Genomic DNA, 21,966 nt, shown 5'->3' on the forward strand with positions numbered 1-21,966 from the left:
TAAAAGGCGAAATTTCGACCGTTCGGTGGATGCATGGAATTCATTATCATTATTGTTAGGGATTCCCATTGTGAACAGCTGTGGATCCGTATAAATCGCGGGACTTTTATTTTGATAGTTTGGCTAACCGGTTTGAACGTTCTATTCCCGCTAGGTTCACGCTGCTAACTTTCCATGCATGTTATCCGAGATCCTCTCTACAAATTGATGTTATGATATTTCGCCGATATTTCTGAAAGAAAACTTTTCACCCAATGTCGGCGTATCGAAAACGTGTCAAAGGTTTGCTTGTCTTGCAGATTTCGGCCTTGCTGATTCAGGGATTTTGTGAACGTTAGCGCTATGGGGTAATATGTTATAACGTGGATAATGTTAGTCTTATTTACCCTACCGTTACCTATTTTGGCTTGCCATGACTCCAGCTTTCCATAACCGTATTTGAATATCGTGTTTAATTTAACTATCTAGCTGGGTAAGTAGTTATATGCTATGTTATTTGGTAATGTTGTGTAAATCAGCTTGCGATATACAGTTGGCTACATAACTATAACAAGATAATTTTACATTCATCGCTTACATGATGCTAAAGGGCAAAATATGCTTCTACGACTGCTGCATGTCACGCAGCTGCATCGACAGACTCGTGAACATTTATAGTAAAATACGTTTTAGGGGATTTGTGAGGTGTCTGAGCCAGCTATCTAATGTTAGCATGCTACTACCCACACATTTGACCATCTACGGAGGTTGCTCGACCATCTTTTCTTTTAACAGCTTTGCAACCCCCACAACCGAGAGCCATAAATGTTCACAAGTCTGCAGAGCTTTCCGTCTGTCCATCCAATAATGCAGTCGTAAAAATATATTTTGGCCTTTAGAGCTTTAACATTTTTTAGCAGTAGGCTACCTGACTCCAGTGCACCTGTGGTACTAGCTTTTGCCACAGCATCGTGCAAAAATGTCCGACACACTTTTATCCAATTTCACACACCTCACTCTCTGACCTACTTAATAAAAACATATAATAAGTGGACTCTTGGAAGCACAGAGCATGTGCTGAACATCTGTATTAAAGACCAACAAAGGTTTTGCGCTCAGAGCATCACTGACCGGCTAGCTGACCACAAATCTGTAGTAAAGACCAACAAAGTTTTTTTTTTTTTTTTTTTCAAAGATAAGGATCAGCGTATTATATCAGAGTACATGACATTTCCCCCCAATATTATGTGTTTCCTGTAGTTCCTCAATCCTCCTTGAGTCTCTGGCTCCCACCAATGCGGCTGTTGTCAGCGTTAACGTGGAAGGTGGCAGAGATGCGCCAAGTCGAATACTACAACAAGCTGGAGGAGTTTGTCTCTGTTGTCATGGAGATTGTCCCAGACCTACTGAGTCCTAAGGAAAGGGTTGAACTATGCCTTGGCCTGAGAGCTAGGGTGAGAGTGCAAACATTTATTTAGACATAATGTGACGTGCTTTAGTTTTTGTTACACCCAAACATGTTTGTGTTTAGTTTATTTTAGAATTATGCTGTGACCAGCCATCACTAACACTCCCAATAGTGCAGCCACACCTGGACAGACTCTTTTGGATTGCTGAATCAGCTTCCATTGATAGTGTAAGTATCACACTAAACTCTGCACTATTACTTTCTGTTATCAGTTTTACTTTTTGTTTTGATGTATGCGCTGTCTGTTGTAACATTGCATTTTGAAAGGTAGGATGGAACAGTAGAGGCTTCTGTGAGAAACTTTGTGGATCTCATCCAAACCCTCCTGCGGAGTCCTACATACAGGGAGCATTTCTTCCAGGTGAGACTCGAAACACAATCAATCTGTGAGCTTCACAGAAATCACTGGCAAAAGCAATAGTAGGGATTAGTATTTAGAATACCCCAGTAGTCAAATCCTCGAGGCATAATGGATTTTTTTTCTAGAGAGCTAACAGCTAACCTTGCGAACACTAACAACAGCACATTTGGCAGTGAACATGCATCACTTGACGCAAACTGATACATTTTGGCTGTATATGTAGGCAAACGGTTCTGGAGTTCTGACCTAGAGCACAAAGCTACACAGTAAACAGCCAGGTAATTAAACATGAAATGGTTTTCCCTTTGCATTGTTTCAGGACATCTACCCATTGCATTATGGCTACAAATATGACACAGCACTGCAGTTTCTGTTGTGGGATTTCCTGAGCAGACTGGAAGAACTACTACCAGTGCCTAGCTTCTATCAGGTGTGTAATCTTTGGATTAATCATTTTTTGTTCATTTCCATTTTTTTTGTTATTTAGTACCAACCTGCCATAGTATGAGAAATTGTGGACCCGCCCATTGGCATCATCATACAGTCATTGTCATTTGGTCAGGTCAATCAGATTATTTTCTGATCAAATCACACTAACAAGGAATAGACTGATGTTCACAGAGCAAGTTCTCAAGTGGTACAAAGTTGTACAGAACATGTCTTTTATTTTGACCTGAAATGGCTATTATTTAGTATGGCTAGTGTTTAGTTAGACAGAAATATCACTCTTACTCGTTAACCCTTACAGGCAGCTTGTTGGTTTGAGGACGACCCCTCGCTCTTGGAGGATTCCCTTAAAATGGTGTACAACTCAAAAGAAGTTCAACATTTGTTGCTTCACTTCAAAAATATTGAACCCTTAGACAAAGGTGTGTATATTATGAACATCGAATGTACATAGAAGTATGTAATACTTGTAAAAGCAGTATAAAGCTTATTATGTTTTGCAGTTGCAAATATATTTTATGTTCTACAAATGTAGATTTGTTGTATAGTTTAATTCATAGCACTGCAACTGTGGAACAGCGGATCATATCATTCTTAATAAACTACAGTTGCATGGGGGTAAGGTAGGGTCTGAATACTGTGATGTGTAAGTGTGTTGAATCCCTTTTTGGGGGGAATGTCCTTTACCAGGTTCCTCATCTTCAGTTACCATGGCGAACACTATTCTCTCCTCACTTTCTTTCTCTCCAAGTCCCTGTGGACAAGCTGAAAAATCTGTATCAAAACTCCATGAAACCCAAGGGTCAATGAATGAAGCAGAAATGCACTTGAACGTAGAAGACAGATGTGGAGACGTGGATGAAGAAGACAGATGTGGAGACGTGGATGAAGAAGACAGATGTGGAGATGGGGATGAAGAAGACATACAGAGGGACGTGGATGAAGAAGACAGATGTGGAGACGTGGATGAAGACAGTTGTGGAGATGGGGATGAAGACAGTTGTGGAGATGGGGATGAAGAAGACATACAGAGGGACGTGGATGAAGAAGACAAACATGGGAATGTGGACAAAAAGAATGAACCCAATGGTGAGGAAATTGCTAGAGTAAAGCTTCCCAGTGATTAATACCCAGGTTCCTGAAATATACTGCATAGACCAAGTATTTGTTTGCCCTGTGTATATGTGATTTGCATGTTTAAAATGATTTGTAACCTGCAGATGACATGAGGGAGTGTGAGAGCACATTAAACAACAGGAGTGAGCAAGAGGTTCCAACTTCCTCAGGAGAAGAGCCTGGGGTATCCTCACCAGAAGGCTGCTTGCTCAAGATGGCCTCTACCTCAGTCAACACAGCTGTTGGCTCTACAAGGGGGCTTCTACGATATGCATGCACCGAATGTGACAAAGCCTTCTATTACAAATCGAGTCTGACTAGACACATCAAAACCCATGCAAAAGGGATTCACACAAGGGAACGAATCCTATGTGCTATTTGTGGTAAGACATTTACATGTACAGGCACTTTGGTGAAACACATGATTATACACACAGGGGAACGGCCATACAAGTGCTCAGTCTGTGGCAAGGGGTTCAACCGGGGGGGAGCTCTGGTCGTTCATAAGCGATTGCACTCTGGTGAAAGACCCTATATGTGTTCTGTCTGTGGAAAAGGTTTCCTTTCCTCAGGAGGATTGTTGGTACATACACGATATCATACTGGAGAGCGCCCATACAAGTGTGAGTTCTGCGGGAAATGTTACCCTGTGTCACAAAAGCTGAAGGCACACAGGAGAGTCCACACAAGGGAGAAACCGTATGCTTGCACTGTGTGTAAAAAGAAGTTTAGCGAAATGACCGGGTTGCAGAGACATATGCGAATACATACAGGGAACAAACCCCATGAGTGTCCACAATGTGGGAAAAGATTTACACAGCGTTGCAATATGAGAATTCATCAACGTGTGCATAGGTAACATCTGTAGAGATTTCAGTAATGGTGAGGTCCTTCACTCTTTAATGCCAGTGTTTAGTGTGCACATCTGTCGAGCTTGGATAATTGTGCAGAAAGCGTCTGTTAACACTTAAAAGGGATGTTCAGGTAAATCAAATAGAAATGACTGGATATCCAATGGTTCATATTTATGAAGTTACCTTGTTTCTTGACTTGCCTGCACCATTTTGAAGCTTTGTGACCATCAAAAATGTTCGTTCTTTTGTAAATTGGTTATCACTACTCAATCAAATAAGGTTTCTTATATTGACCTGAAGCCAGTAAATAAGGTTTTTTTCCCCCCAATTATATACAGTCATGGACAAAAATGTTGGCACCCCTGCACTTCTGTCAGATAATGCACCACTACTCCCAGAAAAGTGTTGCAATTACAAATGATTGTGTATTCACATGTTAATTTACTTAGTTTGCATTGGAAAAACACAAAAAATCTGAGAAATAATGCCAAATCTGACTTTATTCCACATAAAACTCAAAAAAGGGCCAGACAAAATGATTGGCACCCTCAACTTTATAATGGGGAGAACACCCTTAAAAATAAAGAAATTCAAATATCTGAAATCAATTGCTTCCTGTAACCATTAATGAGGTGTCTTACACCTCTCTACTGGAATTTCGGACCACTCTTCTTTTGCCAACTGCTCCAGGTCTCTCACATTTGAAGGGTGCCTTCTCCCAACTACTGATTTGAGATCATGCCCCAGTTGTGTTATGGGATTAAGATCTGGACTCATCTCGGTCCCACAGGACTCTCCAGTGCTTTGTCTTAACCATTTCTGGGTACTTTTTGAAGTGTGCTATGGGTCATTGTCCTGCTGGAAGACCCATGTCCTCTGACGGAGACCCAGCTTTCTGACACTGGGCCCTACATTGCGCCCAAAAATAATTTGGTAGTCCTCAGATTTCCTGATGCTATGCACACAGTCAAGGCATCAGGTTCCAGAAGCAGCAAAGCAACCCCAAAACATCGGTCCAGCTCATCTACAGGACGTTCTCCCAGAATGATTTTGGCTTCCCCAAGAAAGTTTTGTCAAACTCAAGTCTGGCTTTTTTAGGTCTCTGTGTCAGCAGTGGGGTCCTCTGGGTATCCTACCATAGCATCCCATTTCATTCAAATGGCGACGGATAGTGCAAGCTGACACCGTTGTACCCTTTGTCTGCAGGGTAGCTTGAATTTATTTGGAAGTTGTTCTAGGTTATTTATCCACCATTCAAACAATCTTTTGTTGCATTCTGTCATCAATTTTTCTCTTCCTTCCACATCCAGGGAGGTTAGTGACAATGCCATGGGCTGTAAACTTGTTGATGACACTGCACACAGTGGACACAGGAACATTAAGATCTCTGGAGATGGACTTGTAGCCTTGAGATTGTCCATGCTTTTCTACAATTTTGGTTCTCAAATCCTCAGACAATTCTTTTCTCTTCTTTTTTTCCCCCATGCTCAGCGCGGTATACACAGACACACAACACAAAGGTTGAGTCAACTTTGCTCCATTTTAACTGGTTGCAAATGTGATTTCTATATTACCAGCATCTGTGGCTCGCCACAGGTGAGTTTAAATGAAGATTAAAGGAGAATTACATGCTTAAAATACAATTATTTCTTAAGGGTGCCAATCATTTTGTCCGCCCCTTTTTTTAATTTTATGTGGAATAAAGTCAGATTTGGCATTATTTGTCAGACTTTTTGTGTTTTTCCAATGTAAACTAAGTAAATAAACATGTGAATACAAAAGCATTTGTTATTGCAACACTTTTCTGGGAGTATTGGTGCATTATCTGACAGAAGGGCATGGGTGCCAACATTTTTGTCCATGACTGTATGTGTGTGTGTGTGTGTGTGTGTGTGTGTGTGTAGAGAGAGAGAGAGTTTACCACTTACTCTGAGTTAACTTACTCAGGTTTGTCACTCAACAATGTTCTTGGAATATCCCCTACAAATTAATGTTTTCAAAACAAAATCCAGTACCCATTCCGTTTTGGAAAATAAGTGAAAACAGAGAGAGGGAGTCCAGTTTTGTTTAGATGCTCTTTTAAAGCATTGCTTAAAGGGTAAAGGAGTATTCCTATAGTAGATTACATGAAGATAATTTAGGTTATTGATGATCCCCAGGCCCCTGTAGATGTGGCCTTATCAGTATAATGTAACAGCCTTTAGAAAAACGTGTAGACGTGGAAACATCCTTTTCACCACTGGATGCATGACCTGGTCTCCATTTGGTTGAAGTGAACCTAATTGTAAACAGCTATACAGTTGCCTCAGAAGTTTCCCCAATTTTTTTACCAATTTTTGAAAACTTCTGTCCTTCCAAGTTTTTATTTTTCTGATGATTTCATTGTGTTCTTTCTTTCTTTTGTTTGATAAGTCCACACGGTTTGTGTGAAATAAATCACATCTCAAAATTCACCCTTGTAATTTTTTTATAATTTGATCAGAAACTTGTCTAATCTATAGCCTACCATATAATCAGTTGTCCCCTTTATTCTCCTATTCTTGTTGTCTGTTGTGTCCATTACATGCCTTTAGTCATGTCTTCCCCCGTCTGGACCTTGTGTTTTGATACAGTCAAAATTGTTCTGCAACTACTGCCCCCAACCAGATATTCATTAAATCATATTTATAAAAAAAAGTCTGTGCTGTACATTTTTACAAAATTAATAAACTAATATTGTACAATGAACTAGAACTTCATTTTACTTGATGTCATTCATATCAGTTTAAATGGAATCTGTATGTACAATAACTTTGAAAAGACTTCACAACAAACACCTACAGTAGGCTATTATACATTGAGATCAAATGTTAAGATTAGGATTAATGCTTATTTATCTAACTGGCTTGTGTTTGTTTTTCGGTTCTAATTACTACCTCACCCAGTATTTCTGCCATGGGCTGTATTCCTCTTCGCCACCTTGTCACACCAATTGCAGTTCTACTGTCCGAAGTGACTGGCAATCTACTATCAATCTGAATTGCCTCAAGGCAGAACCTGGGGCCTCATTCATACACTTTTTGTAGGAACAAAAGAAGCCGTAACCACATTTTGAGCAAACTGAGATTTGTAATAAAAAAGAAAAATAATAATAATTGAGAGATTGTGCAGTCCTCCGTGGATACTTTGACCCACGCGTCCGCACAAACCCTTGCGAAATGAGAAACTGAGACTCCGATGACAAGGATGGAACTCAAATAGGCTATGTTGTGCGACGGTCAGTGGAACTGTATCACAGTTATAATTACAACGTTTTAACCACTAAATGAAAAAATATTTGAACAGTCAGTCTGAATGTTTGCATTACTTGACACTCGACAATATTTATACAGGTGATGGGTTAACATGTCAAAAAAATAATATGAATTGAATATATTGCAATCAGCATGTTGAAACATTTGTTGCGTACAAAATGCCAGTAAGCCTTTCAATACATTCTAAAACAACAGTTTGTTACATGGAAATTACAGTATGGCAAATTGTGGTTAGTGACAAGATTAAACCATAATGTAAAACAGCACAAAGACAGTGGCGACAAAAGCCAGTCAAGGCCGATTTATGGTCAGCCCCTTGCGCGACTTTTCACGTCTTGCGTGCGTCAGCCGATTTTTCTAGACTTGCGCTTGGGCCTCTGACCATAAATCTGCCTTTCAGAAGCAAGTGGAAAGTGAAAGTGAAAGACACCGGCATTGTCCGTCCCAACTGGAAAAGGCCTCTAAGGGAAAGGGCTCAGGGATCCAGCCATCGTGCTCGCCTGGACTGACGGCTTTCCAACTTTCCTCCATCTCACCAAAGTGTAGCTGACGAGGCTAGGCGGCATCGGTCACCATGGTGTTCGGCTATACCAGCTCGCAACTCTGCCGCCTTCGCCCCGCAGCCACTCCTGGACTGAACAACCCTATCCTCAGGGAGCTTGGACTCCTTCGCCGCCCTCGCTACATCCACAGAGGTTCCGGTGGAGGATTCGTCTCCCATGGTCGGACATGCTGCTCGGATGCGAACATCCCATCTGGAGCCCTGGTGCGATTTAGGAAGAGTGGAGTGCGGTCACCTTTACCGCTTGTACACCACTTCCCGGATATCGCTCACCTTCCCATCGATGACTCCACTGCTATCGGCTCCTTCTGGTCCTCGTCCCGCCGCCGACCTCCGAGATATGCCCTCAGAAAGGTGGACCACAGCGCGTTAGCCAGCCTACCCAGGTCGGCCACCGCAGGCTTCTCCAACGAGCACAGTGACATCCATCTTGGGCTATTTAACATCCGCTCCATCACTGGCAAGGGACAACTACTACAAGACCTCCTCCTCGACCGCAAGTATGACTTTCTTTGTCTAACGGAGACGTGGCAGCAACCCAATGACTTTTCTCAGCTGAATGAGTCTACTCCACCTGGGTTTGTTTACACTTCTCAACCCCGTCACACCGGCAGAGGAGGTGGTCTCGCGATAATTCACCGCGAGACCTGGAAGGTTTCGCCTGTCACCGTGCCAGTGTTTCAGTCCTTTTAATCTGTCGCTCTACAATTGAATGGTCCCACTCCAACTGTTTTAGTCAACATCTACCGCCCACCGAAACATAATAAGGATTTCATTGATGAATTCACCACATTTCTCAGCCACATCTGCTCACTATCATCAAACATAATTGTCCTGGGTGATCTCAATATTCACATGGACAACATTAATAATACTTCCACTAAGGAGTTCACTTCTTGCCTGGACAGTTTTGGCCTACAACAATATATTGATTTCCCTACCCACTCCAAAGGCCATATTTTAGACTTGGTCTGTTGCTCAGGTGCCACTCCTTTTAACTGTTCTGCTGTCGATCTCCCCATCTCTGATCACATGCTTGTTTCGTTTAATTTATCTTTAACATTATCCAGAACCAAACAGTCACATGCTATGTCCTTCCGTAACATAAAAAACATCAATTTAGCTGATTTCAGAACAGGCATTGATAATTTCCCCATCATCAGTTACCCATGCACCCCGGATCATCTGGTTTCTCTCTACAATAATGGTCTCCAAACTCTGCTGAACTCACTTGCTCCCCTCAAAACTCGGACTGTCTCATTCAACCACCCAGCCCCTTGGTTCTCCCCTCACCTACGTCAGCTAAAAGCCAAAGGGCGCCAGCTGGAGCGGCTTTACAGAAGATCTGGACTCACTATCCACAAGCAGATCTATCATGCCCACGTCATCAAATACAAAGACGCCCTTTCCTCAGCTAAATCCCAACACTTTACAGAAAAAATCACTGCTGGTGCTGGGAACACTAGGGCCCTGTTCTCAGTGGTCAACAGCACACTGCGCCCCCCAGATTCCCTTCCCCCACACTTCTACTCCACTGACCACTGTAACACCCTGATGTCATTTTTTAATACAAAAATAGCCACCATCCACCAGCAACTTACCCCTCACATGTCTAGTTGTCCACCCCCTCTAATTCTTCACTCCCCCATCTCTGTACCACTTTCATGCTTCCAACTCCCCTCTGCCGCTGAGTTATCAGATGCCATCCGGAAATCCAAATCATCCACCTGTCAACTCGACCCACTGCCATCCTCCCTGGTTATAGCCTCCCTCCCCTCTCTACTGCCCCTGATAACTGCCATTATCCATTCTTCCATGACCTCTGGTTCAGTCCCATCCTCTCTTAAATCTGCTGCAGTGACACCCACGCTAAAAAAACCTGGTTTAGACCCCAACAACTTCAATAACCTTCGTCCCATCTCCAAACTGCCATTTCTCTCAAAAATCCTGGAAAAGGTAGTGGCATCACAGGTCCATGCCCATCTCTCCAACAATAACCTCTATGAACAATTCCAATCCAGTTTTCGCCCCCGCCACAGCACAGAAACGGCCCTCATCAAAATTACTAATGACCTCCTGATGGCAGCTGACTCTGGACTATTATCCATCCTCATCCTCCTCGACCTGAGCGCAGCTTTTGACACCATATCCCACTCCACCCTCCTTGACAGGCTAGCCTCCATTGGCAGAACTCACACACCCCTGGACTGGTTCCGCTCATATCTCTCTGGACGTACTCAATTCATCCAGTTAAAATCCTTCTCATCCCACCCATCCCCCCTCTCCACTGGTGTTCCCCAGGGCTCTGTCCTTGGCCCTATCCTATTCATCATATACCTCCTCCCACTTGGACTGATTTTCCGTAAATACAATATTCATTTCCACTGTTATGCGGATGACACCCAGCTCTACGTTTCCACCAAACCCACTTCCACCTTCCCACCCTCCTCCCTCTGTGCCTGTTTACAGGAAATCAAATCCTGGTTTTCTTCAAATTTCCTGAAGCTTAACAGTGGAAAAACTGAGGCAGTCCTCATTGGCTCCAAACACACCCTCACCAAACACCCCAGTTTCACCCTCACCATAGATAACTCCTTGGTTACCCCCTCTCCTCAGGTTAAAAGCCTGGGTGTTGTCCTCGACAGCACCCTATCATTCCATACCCACATCAACAACACCATTCGATCTGCCTACTTTCACATCCGCAATATCAACCGCCTCCGCCCCTCACTCACTCCCAACACCGCCGCAATCCTGGTTCACTCCCTTGTCACTTCCCGCCTGGACTACTGCAATTCCCTTCTCTTTGGTCTCCCACACAAACTTCTCCATAAACTCCAACTGGTACAAAATGCTGCTGCCCGTATCGTCACTAGGACGCCATCCATCAATCACATCACCCCCGTTCTGCATCAACTCCACTGGCTTCCCATTGAACACCGCATACATTTCAAAATCCTCCTCCACACATTTAAGGCAATCCATAACCTCGCCCCTCCATACCTCTCTGACCTCCTCCACATCAATGTCCCTACCCGGTCTCTCAGGTCTGCTTCCTCCATCACCCTGACCGTCCCCCAAGCCCATCTGTCCACCATGGGATCCAGAGCCTTCAGCCGCTCTGCCCCTCACCTCTGGAACTCCCTTCCCCCTGACATCAGGAACATTGACCCTTACTCAATCGCTCTTTTTAAAAAACTACTCAAAACACACCTGTTTAAGCAGGCCTATAACCTGTAAAGTTGTTGCCATATAATGTATAATTCAATGTATTTTCTTTATAATTCAATGTATTTTTTTCAATGTATTTTTATAATTTAATGTATTTTTCAATTTTTTCAATGTTGTAAGGCGACCTTGGGTCTCTTGAAAGGCGCCATATAAATAAAATGTATTATTATTATTATTATTATTATTATTAACACGCGCAACCTTTGGGAGCATGAACTGCTATGAGTAAATTTTGCGCAACAATTAACACCAACGCAGAACCAAGCAAGCCCCTTTAGATCATTGACTAGCTGCGCCAAGATAAGGCTGCCATCTTGTGGCTATTACATGTTATTACTTGGGATTTTCAGATGGCCCACTTTCGTTTTCCTTTCCTCTCAGTTTTGGTTTCCCGAGTAGACGGGCACTGACGCTGTATAAGAGCGAGTTCCACACGGTGGCAGCCTAGTGTATCACTCGAGAATACTGAGAAGCTCAACACTGAAGCCGACCTCAAGACGACATGAGGTACATTTTAACAATACCAATAACAACTTTGCTCTCGCTTTCTTTCTCTCTCTCTCTCTCACACCCACACACACACACACACTGAAACATTGTATGGTAATAATATGTGATCGTTCATGTAGTTACTGTTATAGTTAGGGTTTCAAGTAACTGTAATGTGCAATGTAATGTGTCTGCTATGTTAAGTACATGCGAATGTAAGCCTGTGTATGGTTCAAGCCAAAGCTGTATATTTATGTATGTATGGCTCTTTATTTGTTTATTTAGAAGGATCCCCACTTTTAGTGGGGTCCACATATAAAATTTACGTAAGGGATAATGTATTGGCCGGTGGTCATTCTCCAAAAATATTCCCAACGGGGCGAACAACACCCCGAAGCGCAGTGAATGGAGCATTCTACAGCATTAAGAAGAGCCGTGTAATAAATACAGATATCAAACATGTAAAACATACATCAAAATACCAATATAACACTTTAAAAATACGTTACATTACAAATATCAAAAGTTAAAGTACATCAAAATAATGATCATACAATTTTACATTACAAATATCAAACATGTACTGCCTAAATCTCTTTGTGTATTTACTAGCTGTAATTATGCGTATATTAATTTTCTCCTAGTGCTGACAAAGTGACAGGAGGCCGCAAACTAAAAAATGTTGAGTGTCTCTTCACATGGGACGTGGACAAAGATGACATCAACGACTTGAAGGGCGTCCCAGAGAAACTCCTGAACCGTATCAAGTTCTGTCCTCGCAAGTACCACGCCTCTTACTTCAACATCCTGGCCTTTGTGAGTCACCTGCAGGGGAAGGCAGACACTGCCCTTACATACCTGGGCAAGTCCAAAGCCTTGCTGAGAGAGGACAAGCGAGATAAGGCGGACTTCCTGGTCACCTACTCCAGCTTCGCCTGGCTGCACCATCACCTGGGCAAACTGGATGACATGGAGACTTACCTCGGCAAGTTGAAGAGCACATGTGAGGGCCGAGAGATCGCTGTGGAAGCTGAAAAAGGGTGGAGCTTCTTAAGGTTGGGGGCTAAGTTCTATCCAAGGGCCAAGGAGAGCTTCCAGAAGGCTCTGGAAGCCAAGCCTGACAGTGTGTCCTACAACGTTGGCTATGCTGTGGTCCTTTACCGATTGGAGGAGCTTGTCTGGAAGGATGCTAAGGTCAAGCCCAAAGACAGCCTTGCAGCCAAACAGTTACAGAGAGCCTTGGACCTCGACCCCACCGACGCTGAGGTGATGGTCCTCTTAGCCCTGAAACTCCAACACTTTAATCCTTCGAAATCCAGAGAGCTGATCCACAAGGCCCACATGAAGTGTCCAAACACGCCCCAGATAACTAGGTACATTGCCACATACTTCAGGAGAGAGGGTTCCACTGTGAAATCCTTAGAAATCCTCGAGGAGGCCGCCAAGAGAGCTCCCAACTCCTCCTTCCTTTATCACCAGATCGGTCTGTGCCACTGGCAAAAGATGAACGATATGAAGTCCGGCGGGATGAGTGCTGGAGGTGCAGAGGTTAAGGCAGCCACCGCCGAAAGCATCCGTTTCTTCCACAAGTCCGTGGAGCTGAAGCCATCAAACACACCTGCCTGGGTGCATCTGGCGGAAGCCTATATAGAAAGTGGACAGCTGGAGAGGGCTGAGACCATTTTCACCAGGCTGCTTTCAGATGAGTCCCTGACCGATGCCGACCAACAGCACTGCCACACTAAGTATGGGAATTTCCTGATGGACAAGAGGAAGAACACCACCAAGGCCATAGAGCAGTTCAAGAAGGCGTACACGATCAGGATCGACTGCGGAGACAGGAGTCTGGCTCGGGAGAAACTAATGAAGTCAGGTGGTCAAAAGTCTAAAATAAGAGCTTTTCTGTCTGAAGTAGACAAGCAGGACAGGCAGCCAGCCCCAGCAGCAGCAGCAGCTCCAGCAGCAGCAGCACATCTTTGGTAATATATGATCATTAGTGTAGTTACTGTTATAGTTAGGATTTCAAAGTAACTGTGATGTAATGTAATGTGTCTGCTATGTAAAGTACCTGCAAATGTAAGCCTGTGTATGTTCAAGCCAAAGCTGTATATTTATGTATGTATGGCTCTGTATGTACAGCCTTAATCTCTTTGTGTATTGACCAGCTGTAATTATGCGTTTATCATTTTTTCCCTAGTGCTGACAAAGTGACAGGAGGTGGCGAACTAAAATCCTTAGAAATGCTCGAGGAGATTGCCAAGAGAGATCCCAACTCCTCCTCCCTCTACCACCAGATCGGTCTGTGCCACTGGCAAAAGATGATCGATATGAAGTCCGGCGGGATGAGTGCTGGAGGTGCAGAGGTAAAGGCAGCCACCGCCGAAAGCATCCGTTTCTTCCGCAAGTCCGTGGAGCTGAAGCCATCAAACACACCTGCCTGGGTGCATCTGGCGGAAGCCTATAAAGAAAGCGGACAGCTGGGGAGGGCCGAGCCCATTTTCACCAGGCTGCTTTCAGATGAGTCCCTGACCGATGCCGACCAACAGCACTGCCACACTAAGTATGGGAATTTCCTGATGTTCCAGAGGAAGAACACCACCGAGGCCATAGAGCAGTTCAAGAAGGCGTACAAAATCAGGATCGACTGCGGACACAGGAGTCAGGCTCGGGAGAGACTTATGAAGATAGCAGGTCAAAAGTCTAAAATAAGAGCCAAGGAGGGAGATGACATCTTGGCTTTTCTGTCTGAAGTAGACAAGCAGTAGTAGACAATCAGCTCCAGCTCCAGTAGGAGCAGCAAATGTCAGTGGGCCTACTGTCGGCTTCCAGACTTCCAGACTGCTTTTTGTTGCTGACTTTGACAGAATTTTATTTGCATATATTAGTTTATTGGTGTTACTGTGTATATATGTTACGGTGTGTATGTATTCTGCTGTTAGGAAATTAAATAAACAAGCCATAAGATGTATGCTTAATAAATGTTTCAGCTCTGAATATCTGACAAACTGCTGGTGTGTAATATTGGTGTGCAACATAGCATAACATAGTCTAAAGCTCAGATTGAATGTTTGTGTGAAAACTATTCTGTTTTGTGAATGATAAATAAGAATTCATTCAGTGGTCTACATGTGCATTAATTGTGTTTTTGTCAAAAAATAATTTAAGTTCATATAGGCCTAAACAGGTATCTTCACTGACAAAGAATAGACAGCCGACAGCCCAATGCCTGCTTACAGGAAACCAAATGGGACAAAGAAAATATGAAAACCATCGGCCCCACCTATAGGGCAAATAATCAACACATACAGTTCCCTCCACAATTATTGGCAACCCTAGTGAATATGAGCAAAACAGGCTATGAAAAAATATGTCTTTGCTGTTTATCCTCTCAGTCTTTCACTCGAAATATACACAAAAATATACATAAAATTATATGTAAAAAAAAAAAACATTGACATTAAAAAAATTATTGGCACCCCTTAATGTAATGTTTTGTGCAGCCTCCATTTGCCAAGATAATAGCTCTAAGTCTTCTCCTATAATGCGTGATGAGGTTGGTGAACACATGGCACAGGATCTGAGACCATTACTACATGCAGTATCTCTTCAGATCCTTCAGAATCTGAGGTCAAAGTTTGTAGACTTGGCTACAGTTCTTCCCACAGATTTTCTATGGGGTTTAGGTCAGGGGACTGTGATGGCCATGGCAAAACCTTTATTCTGTGGTCGGTGAACCATTTTTGTGTTGATTTTGAGGTGTGCATTGGATCATTGTCCTGCTGGAAGGTCCAACCTTGGCCAATTTTAAGGCTTACTGGAGGGGGCTGTTAGGTCTTCATTTAATATCTGCTGGTATTTGATGGAGTCCATGATACCATGTATCCTAACAAGATGTCCAGGTCCTTTGGAAGAAAAACAGCCCCCCAACATCAAAGATCCGCCACCATACTTCACATTGGGTATGGGGTGCTTTTCTATATTATGGCTATCTTTCTGTCTACGCCAAACCCACCTTTGATGTTTGTTGCCAAAAAACTTTATTTTGGTCTCATCTGACCATATAACTCGGTCCCATTGAAAGTCTGACTTACATTTGGCAAACTTGTTGATTGACAGCAGAGGCTTTTTTTCTGGCAACCCTCCAAAACAACTTGTGGTGATGTAGGTGGCGTCTGATGGTAGTTTTGGAGACTTTCCGACCCCAATACTCAACTAACCTCTACAATTCTCCAGCTGTGATCCTTGGAGATTATTTTGCCAGTAGAACCATCCCCCTCACGGTGCGTGGGGTCAATGTACAGACACGTCTTCTTCCAGGCTGATTCTTAACATCTCTTGTCGCCTTAAACTTCTTAATTATTTCCATGATAGAGGAAATGGGTATTTTCAACTGTTTAGAGATTTTCTTGTGTCCATTGGCAGAGAAGATTTGGCAAATGTTTCATGGGCGCAACCCACATACTCTGCTGTGCTATGTGGGTTGCGCCCATGAAACATTTGACAAATCTTCTCTGCCAATGCCAAACAGCTTATTCTGCCATTGACTCTTGTTCGGTGTTTGTTGGATTGGATTATTGAAGTTTGAAGAAACAAGACATATTGGCAATTTAACAATTTATTTATTTAACAAACAGGAGCCTCAGTAGCGTGTGGAAGAACCATACACAGCCAACAGCCTGGCACCTCCACCTCATGATGGTCACCAGCCTGGTAACACACTGCTGTGGGATGGCATCCCATTCTTCAACCAGCATTTGTTGCAAGTCAGCCAACGTGGTTCTGTTGGTCTCTCTGGCACGAACAGCACGCCCAAGCTGGTCCCACAAGTGTTCAATGGGGTAGAGGTCAGGACTGCTGGCAGGCCATTCCATCCTCTCCACTCCCAAATTCTGGAGGAAGTCTCTGATAAATCCCACTCTCTTGGGGTGAGCGTTGTCCTCTTGGAGGATAGAGTTCGATCCCAGACTGTGGAGATATGGGATTGCCACTGGTTTCAGAATCTCATCTCAATATCTCTCTGAATTAAGATTGCCTCCAATGATGACAAGCCTTGTGTGAGCAGGCAGAGAAGATTCGGCTCATTTTTCATGGGCGCAACCCACATACTCAGCTCTGCTGCTCATCCCCCAAATGCATGCTCCTTACAAATGTGACACCATTTAAAAGGGAAATAAACAGGCTTGCCAATGGAATAAGATGTATTGCCAAGAAGCACTGTTACAATAAAAAAAATAATCTACCAAACACAAATGTCCTTACTTTTTGTGCTATGTATATATACAGGTACTGTATATACACGTATTTAAAAATGAACTGATTCTTTTTTTGATCAATTTATTTTCAGCTTAGGTAACGGTGATGGTAGCTACGAGGAGAGCAGAGATGAAAACAAACCATTAACTAAATAAATGATGGTCCATTCACCATTCTATGCACAATGTGCGGTTATCACCGTCAGCAGCAACTTAGCCCTTAATATTTCAACGCAATATTAATTCTAATGACACTGGTTTAACGTTTCATGTTTTGTAGTTCCCCTCTCCTCCCTGCTCCTCTGTGTCCCACCACTGCGGCTGCTTTCAGCGTTCAAGTGGCAGGTGGCAGAACAGCGCCGTGTCAAATACTAGGCTGAGCCAACTCCAGCCCCACCTGGACAGACTATGTACAGTAGGATTGTTAAATCACCTTCTGATCAGGTAAGGCTTACACTTTTCACACAGTCAATTGTGTCCATGCCTCTGGCAGCCAGGCCTAAATTTGAAACATGGTTATCTCATCTTCTTCGTAACATTTCTAAAATGCATCCCCTGCCTTATGCACTGCTTATTGTTGTATTTCAAAAGAGTGGAGATCCAATGGTAGATGATGTTGTGAAAATCTTTGTGGATCTGATCCAAACCATCCTGAGGAGTCCTCAAGAGAAGAACCCTTTCTTCCAGATGAGACCCAGAATATAAATGGCCTCAATCAATCTGGCTCCTAATAGCTTCAGAGAAATATTGGACAAGATAATCAATAAGGAAATAGGCCAAATGCAATGTTGATAAGATATTTGCGACAAAGCCCGTCCACACGTAGGCTAATTACTACTTTGAACATTAACAGAAGATACATTGCAGTCAGAGAATATCTGCTTATCACACTATTGGTCAGTTAGCCTACCTAATGCATAATGTTTATATAAAGTCTTTCAAACTGAAGGTTTGAAGGTTGAAGGTTTGAAGGCTGAAGGTTGCTAGTTCAATTCCCTGTCGAAGCGTCCTTGAGCAAGACACTGAACCTGTAGTTGCTCCTGATGTGCAGTGTGCCATCAGTGTAAAATATAAAAATGTGTATGTGCGTTGTATGTGGCTTTGGATAAAAGCGTCTGCTAAATGAATAAATGTAAAAAGAGCAGAGGGAAGAAACGTCTGATGAATCTGGAGTTCAATCAATTTTCAAAAATCGTCCGCAATGAATATAAAATAACATGCCCAGACACGGAATGTGCTTGTCCTGGAAGCCGGGCAAGTGATTTGTCCACGCCTTTCCCAGAAGCATTTCTGAAGATTCTTAAAAGTCTTTTTAAGAATCTTCAGAAATGCTTCTGGGAAAGGCGTGGACAAATCACTAAGAAGGTGTCAGGTACCCGCGGAGCTCTGCTCCGACCACGCCCCCTTTTCAGATCACCCACTCTCCCAATCTGCACTTTCAAAGTCACGTTCGGTCACATCGTTCACTGGCTTGTGTCCTTGTATGTATCCCTTGTGTTACGTGTTTCTTCATTTGTGTCTGTTTACCTTTGTATCTTCGTGTCTGTCTCCTCACGCCCTCCCCTTGTCATTCCGCTTGTTCTGTTTATTAGTTCGTCTCCCTTGTGTGTCAGGTGATCTCGGTTCCCTTGTCTAGTCATTGCACTTCCTGCTTTTCACCATGTGATTTTCCGTGTTTGTTTGTGTTTGCCATGTGCCCTCGTGTTGTTGTCTGTCTCTCCACCCCTCACCTGTTCCCAATCATCACCGGGTTTGTTTGTCTTATTGGTTTCTCCTGTGTCCTGTTAGTTTCCCTCGTTTAGTCCTCCTGGGTCTCATTGTCTGCACTGCCTTGATTGTCATCACCTGTCACAGTCCCCTCTTATACCCCACTCACATACACTCAGTGTCGGTTATTGTTTGGTGTAGTACGTTCACGTGGACCACACGTTAGAGCTCTCCCTGCACAATAGCAACCTGAACCCTCGCCCCGTATCCCGTTGTGCGTTACCCTCCGTGTTTGTTTGTTTGTTGTAAGTTTCGTTTATCGCCTACTCGAGTGAGACTCGTGTTTTGTTTACCCTCCTGGTGTTTAAGTTTCGCCCTTCTCCGTCAGAGCTTGGCTCTTGGTTTTGTTTTGCGTGTTCGTGTGAACCTGGGCCTTCTTCTCAGCAGTGCTGCGAGCCTGCGCCCCTCCTGGCCTGGACTACGCCCGAGGAGCGAACGCACCCTGTACTGCCGTTCGGTATCCATGTTTGTTTGTGCTCTCAATCCATTCGCGAAATAAACAGTCATTCACTGTTTGTTAGATGGATCAGGAGGAGCCTCCTGGGCCTGATCACTCCCCTCCTCAGCCCGCCCCGAAACGCCCCTGCAGACCGGCTCCAGAGCAACACCAGCATCGCCCACGCCGCCCTGCTCCCCATCCTGGGCCCTCAACTCAGTCATCATCCCCTTGACGACTTCTACCGCTGGATGTGATGACCCCCACTCTGGTCATCGGCAGCTCCATGGTCCGAGATGTCCACACCCCCCCCCCCCCCTTCAACAAGCGGCCCCTGCAAGGTCCACTGCCTCCCCGGAGCCAGGCGTGTTCCAATCGCTGATGGATGTGGAACTTTCCCTCCCCACCCCCACCACTCTGCACGTAGTCTCTCTACCTGGTCTACCTAGAGAAACCCTTGGCCAACCGCACCCACTGCCACTGCATTGCCGTACACCTACTCTACCCAATATCCTATGCTAGCATTTATGTACAATATAAATTATTGCCTCCACCGAAATGTTTCTCTGTCCCTACATCCCCTACCCCTGTAACAGTAACCCTATTGCCACAGTAATCTGGTCTTGTCTGTATCATGTATTTACCACCAGATTTATGTACACATATGTCCAGTGACCAAATGCTGGCTGTGTATTGCCCCTGTTGCTTCCTTTCCCCTTCTGCCACACTACCCTTCCCCTTCCCCCCTTCCCCCCGTCCCACCTTCCTGTCTCCACCCGGCGAACCTCAAGCAGATGGGTCCCCCCTTATGTGCCGTGGTTCTGCTTAAGGTTTCTTCCTCCCTAACAGGGAGTTTTTCCTTGCCCCTGTTGCCGTTGTGCATGCACTAAGGGGGTTCAGGCTCTGGGCCCTGTTAAGCGCCGAGAGGCAATTGTGTTGTTATGGCGCTATACAAATAAAATTGAATTGAATTGAATTGAATTCACGAAAACCCGCAGTTGTCGTGTGTTCGTTCCGTGACAGAAGGTGAATGGTGCAAAATACTCAACTGTAACGTGTACTACCTGGTGCTGACATTTTTGTCTGTGTATGTACAATGAATATAAAATAGAACACCATCCCCGACCCATTTGCATTGTTTCAGGACATCTAGTCTTTGCATTATGGTCCCAAATATGACACAGCACTGCAGTCACTGGTGTGGGAATTCCTGTGCAGACTGGAAAAACTACTGACGGTGCCTAGCTTCCATCAGGTGTGTAATCTTGGCCTAAAATTAATTTAGCTTATTCAATTCCTTTTTAAAGTATCCAAAAGAAGGTTACTCAATTGTACAATTACAGGCAGCTACATGGTTTGGTGAAGACCCCTTACATTTGGAGGATACCCTACAAATGGAACCACAGAAAGTTCAAAATGTGTTGCAAAATGTCAAAACCTTTGGACACTTGGACCCAGGTTTGCAGGTTAGGTATATATTTAAAGAGCAGTCATTTTAATTAATGTTTAACTATTGCAAATATATTTATCAAGTGAAATCGCTCAGATGTTGTGCTGTGCTACTTTATTCACAGAACTGAATGTGAAGAATAGAGAGCAAATGATCATATGATTCTAGATAAAGTGTGTGAGATAAAGGGAAAGTAGCGCCTGGGATTAGTTTTGTAAAAGTAAAAGTAGTAGTAGTATCATTTGTTTTGGATGTTGTCCTTTCAGGATCTCCATCTTCACCCGTTTTGGCAAACACTTTTCTCTTCACAATGTCTGTCTCCATGACTCCATTACTTAGCCCCTACGAACAAACTGACTCTGAGAAACAAGTATCAACATCCTGAACTGAATTGAATTCAGTTGAAGACAGCATAAACTATACTCCCAACAGAAACCAGAGTGTTTTGACTCGAAGTAGTGATGTGAAAGCCTTGCTTTAAAAAGCACAGTGATACTCCACCTGGATGTGAAGTAACAGAAATCCTCTTACTGGACAAGAACGTTCCAACCTGCAGGGCAGCTGGCAGTGACTAAGGCAGTCAAACAAACCATTCAAACCACATTTGAATAGATAATAATACTGTTATGATGTTTCAGGACATCTCATACGGATATGTACATTTTAATGACTGGAAAAGTATACTATACCTCTTAAACTGTGAGCAATGTCCATTCAAGACAAACATTGTAAAAACATTTACTGGACAGCACTGTTTGCTTGAGGCAGTCAGTTCTTGAAAGCATACGGTAGGTGAAGTAATGTGTTCGTGCCAGAGAAACAGCCTTGGAACCCATGAGCTGTAGAAAAGATTTAATCAAGCAAGCACATTAAAAGTTAGATGACAACTGGGGAAAAAAACAAAGCAATAGTTAGGCAATGCACTAGAGTCTAGTGACTAGACATTTCTGTGAAGAGCCACAAATATGTTGTTTGGTATTTTAACAAAGCTGTAAAAATGTCAAGTTTTGACATCATCTCATATTTACAATACACACACATGAATGTTTATATTTCAAAATACTGGACTGAGGTTTGATTGATATTAACCCTTTAAAAGCCTTATATGTTGCTTATTCCTTATGCCCTCAGACTGGAGTTGCCAACCAGACTACCACTAACAGCAAATTTGCTGTACATCTGTGTCGGCCTGGCCATGCGTCAGTGTTGACAGATTCAGTGCTTTCAGCAGTATCATTTCACTCAGAAGCACTCAGAGCCG

General features: G+C 43.6%; 2 protein-coding genes across 2 annotated transcripts; both read left to right on the top strand.

Moving 5' to 3' along the window:
- The first annotated feature begins 214 nt into the window (after nucleotides 1–214).
- LOC308367732 (TERF1-interacting nuclear factor 2-like) lies at nucleotides 215–3,095 on the top strand. The gene is made up of 7 exons (XM_080841723.1): nucleotides 215–282; nucleotides 1,240–1,433; nucleotides 1,511–1,615; nucleotides 1,719–1,808; nucleotides 2,128–2,238; nucleotides 2,557–2,677; nucleotides 3,007–3,095. The coding sequence occupies exons 1-7, from the start codon at nucleotides 255–257 to the stop codon at nucleotides 3,063–3,065; spliced, it is 708 nt and encodes a 235-aa protein (XP_080697849.1). The 5' UTR covers nucleotides 215–254; the 3' UTR covers nucleotides 3,066–3,095.
- Nucleotides 3,096–8,092: 4,997 nt separating this feature from the next.
- Nucleotides 8,093–14,565, top strand: LOC308367771 (interferon-induced protein with tetratricopeptide repeats 2-like; the record flags this gene model as incomplete). Its single annotated transcript, XM_080841761.1, has 3 exons — nucleotides 8,093–8,658; nucleotides 12,445–13,779; nucleotides 13,998–14,565. 3 exons carry the CDS (start codon nucleotides 8,093–8,095, stop codon nucleotides 14,563–14,565), a joined length of 2,469 nt encoding a protein of 822 aa, XP_080697887.1.
- Nucleotides 14,566–21,966: the final 7,401 nt, after the last annotated feature.

This window comes from Sprattus sprattus, assembly GCF_963457725.1.
Source record: "Sprattus sprattus genome assembly, chromosome: 7".
NCBI classification, from domain to species: Eukaryota; Metazoa; Chordata; class Actinopteri; order Clupeiformes; family Clupeidae; genus Sprattus; species Sprattus sprattus.

Coding starts and splice junctions, on each gene's coding strand:
- LOC308367732 (XM_080841723.1), top strand. CDS start 255: ATGTCGGCGTATCGAAAACGTGTCAAAG. Junction 283..1,239: donor GTATCGAAAACGTGTCAAAG/GTTTGCTTGTCT, acceptor TGTTTCCTGTAG/TTCCTCAATCCTCCTTGAGT. Junction 1,616..1,718: donor AATCAGCTTCCATTGATAGT/GTAAGTATCACA, acceptor TTTGAAAGGTAG/GATGGAACAGTAGAGGCTTC.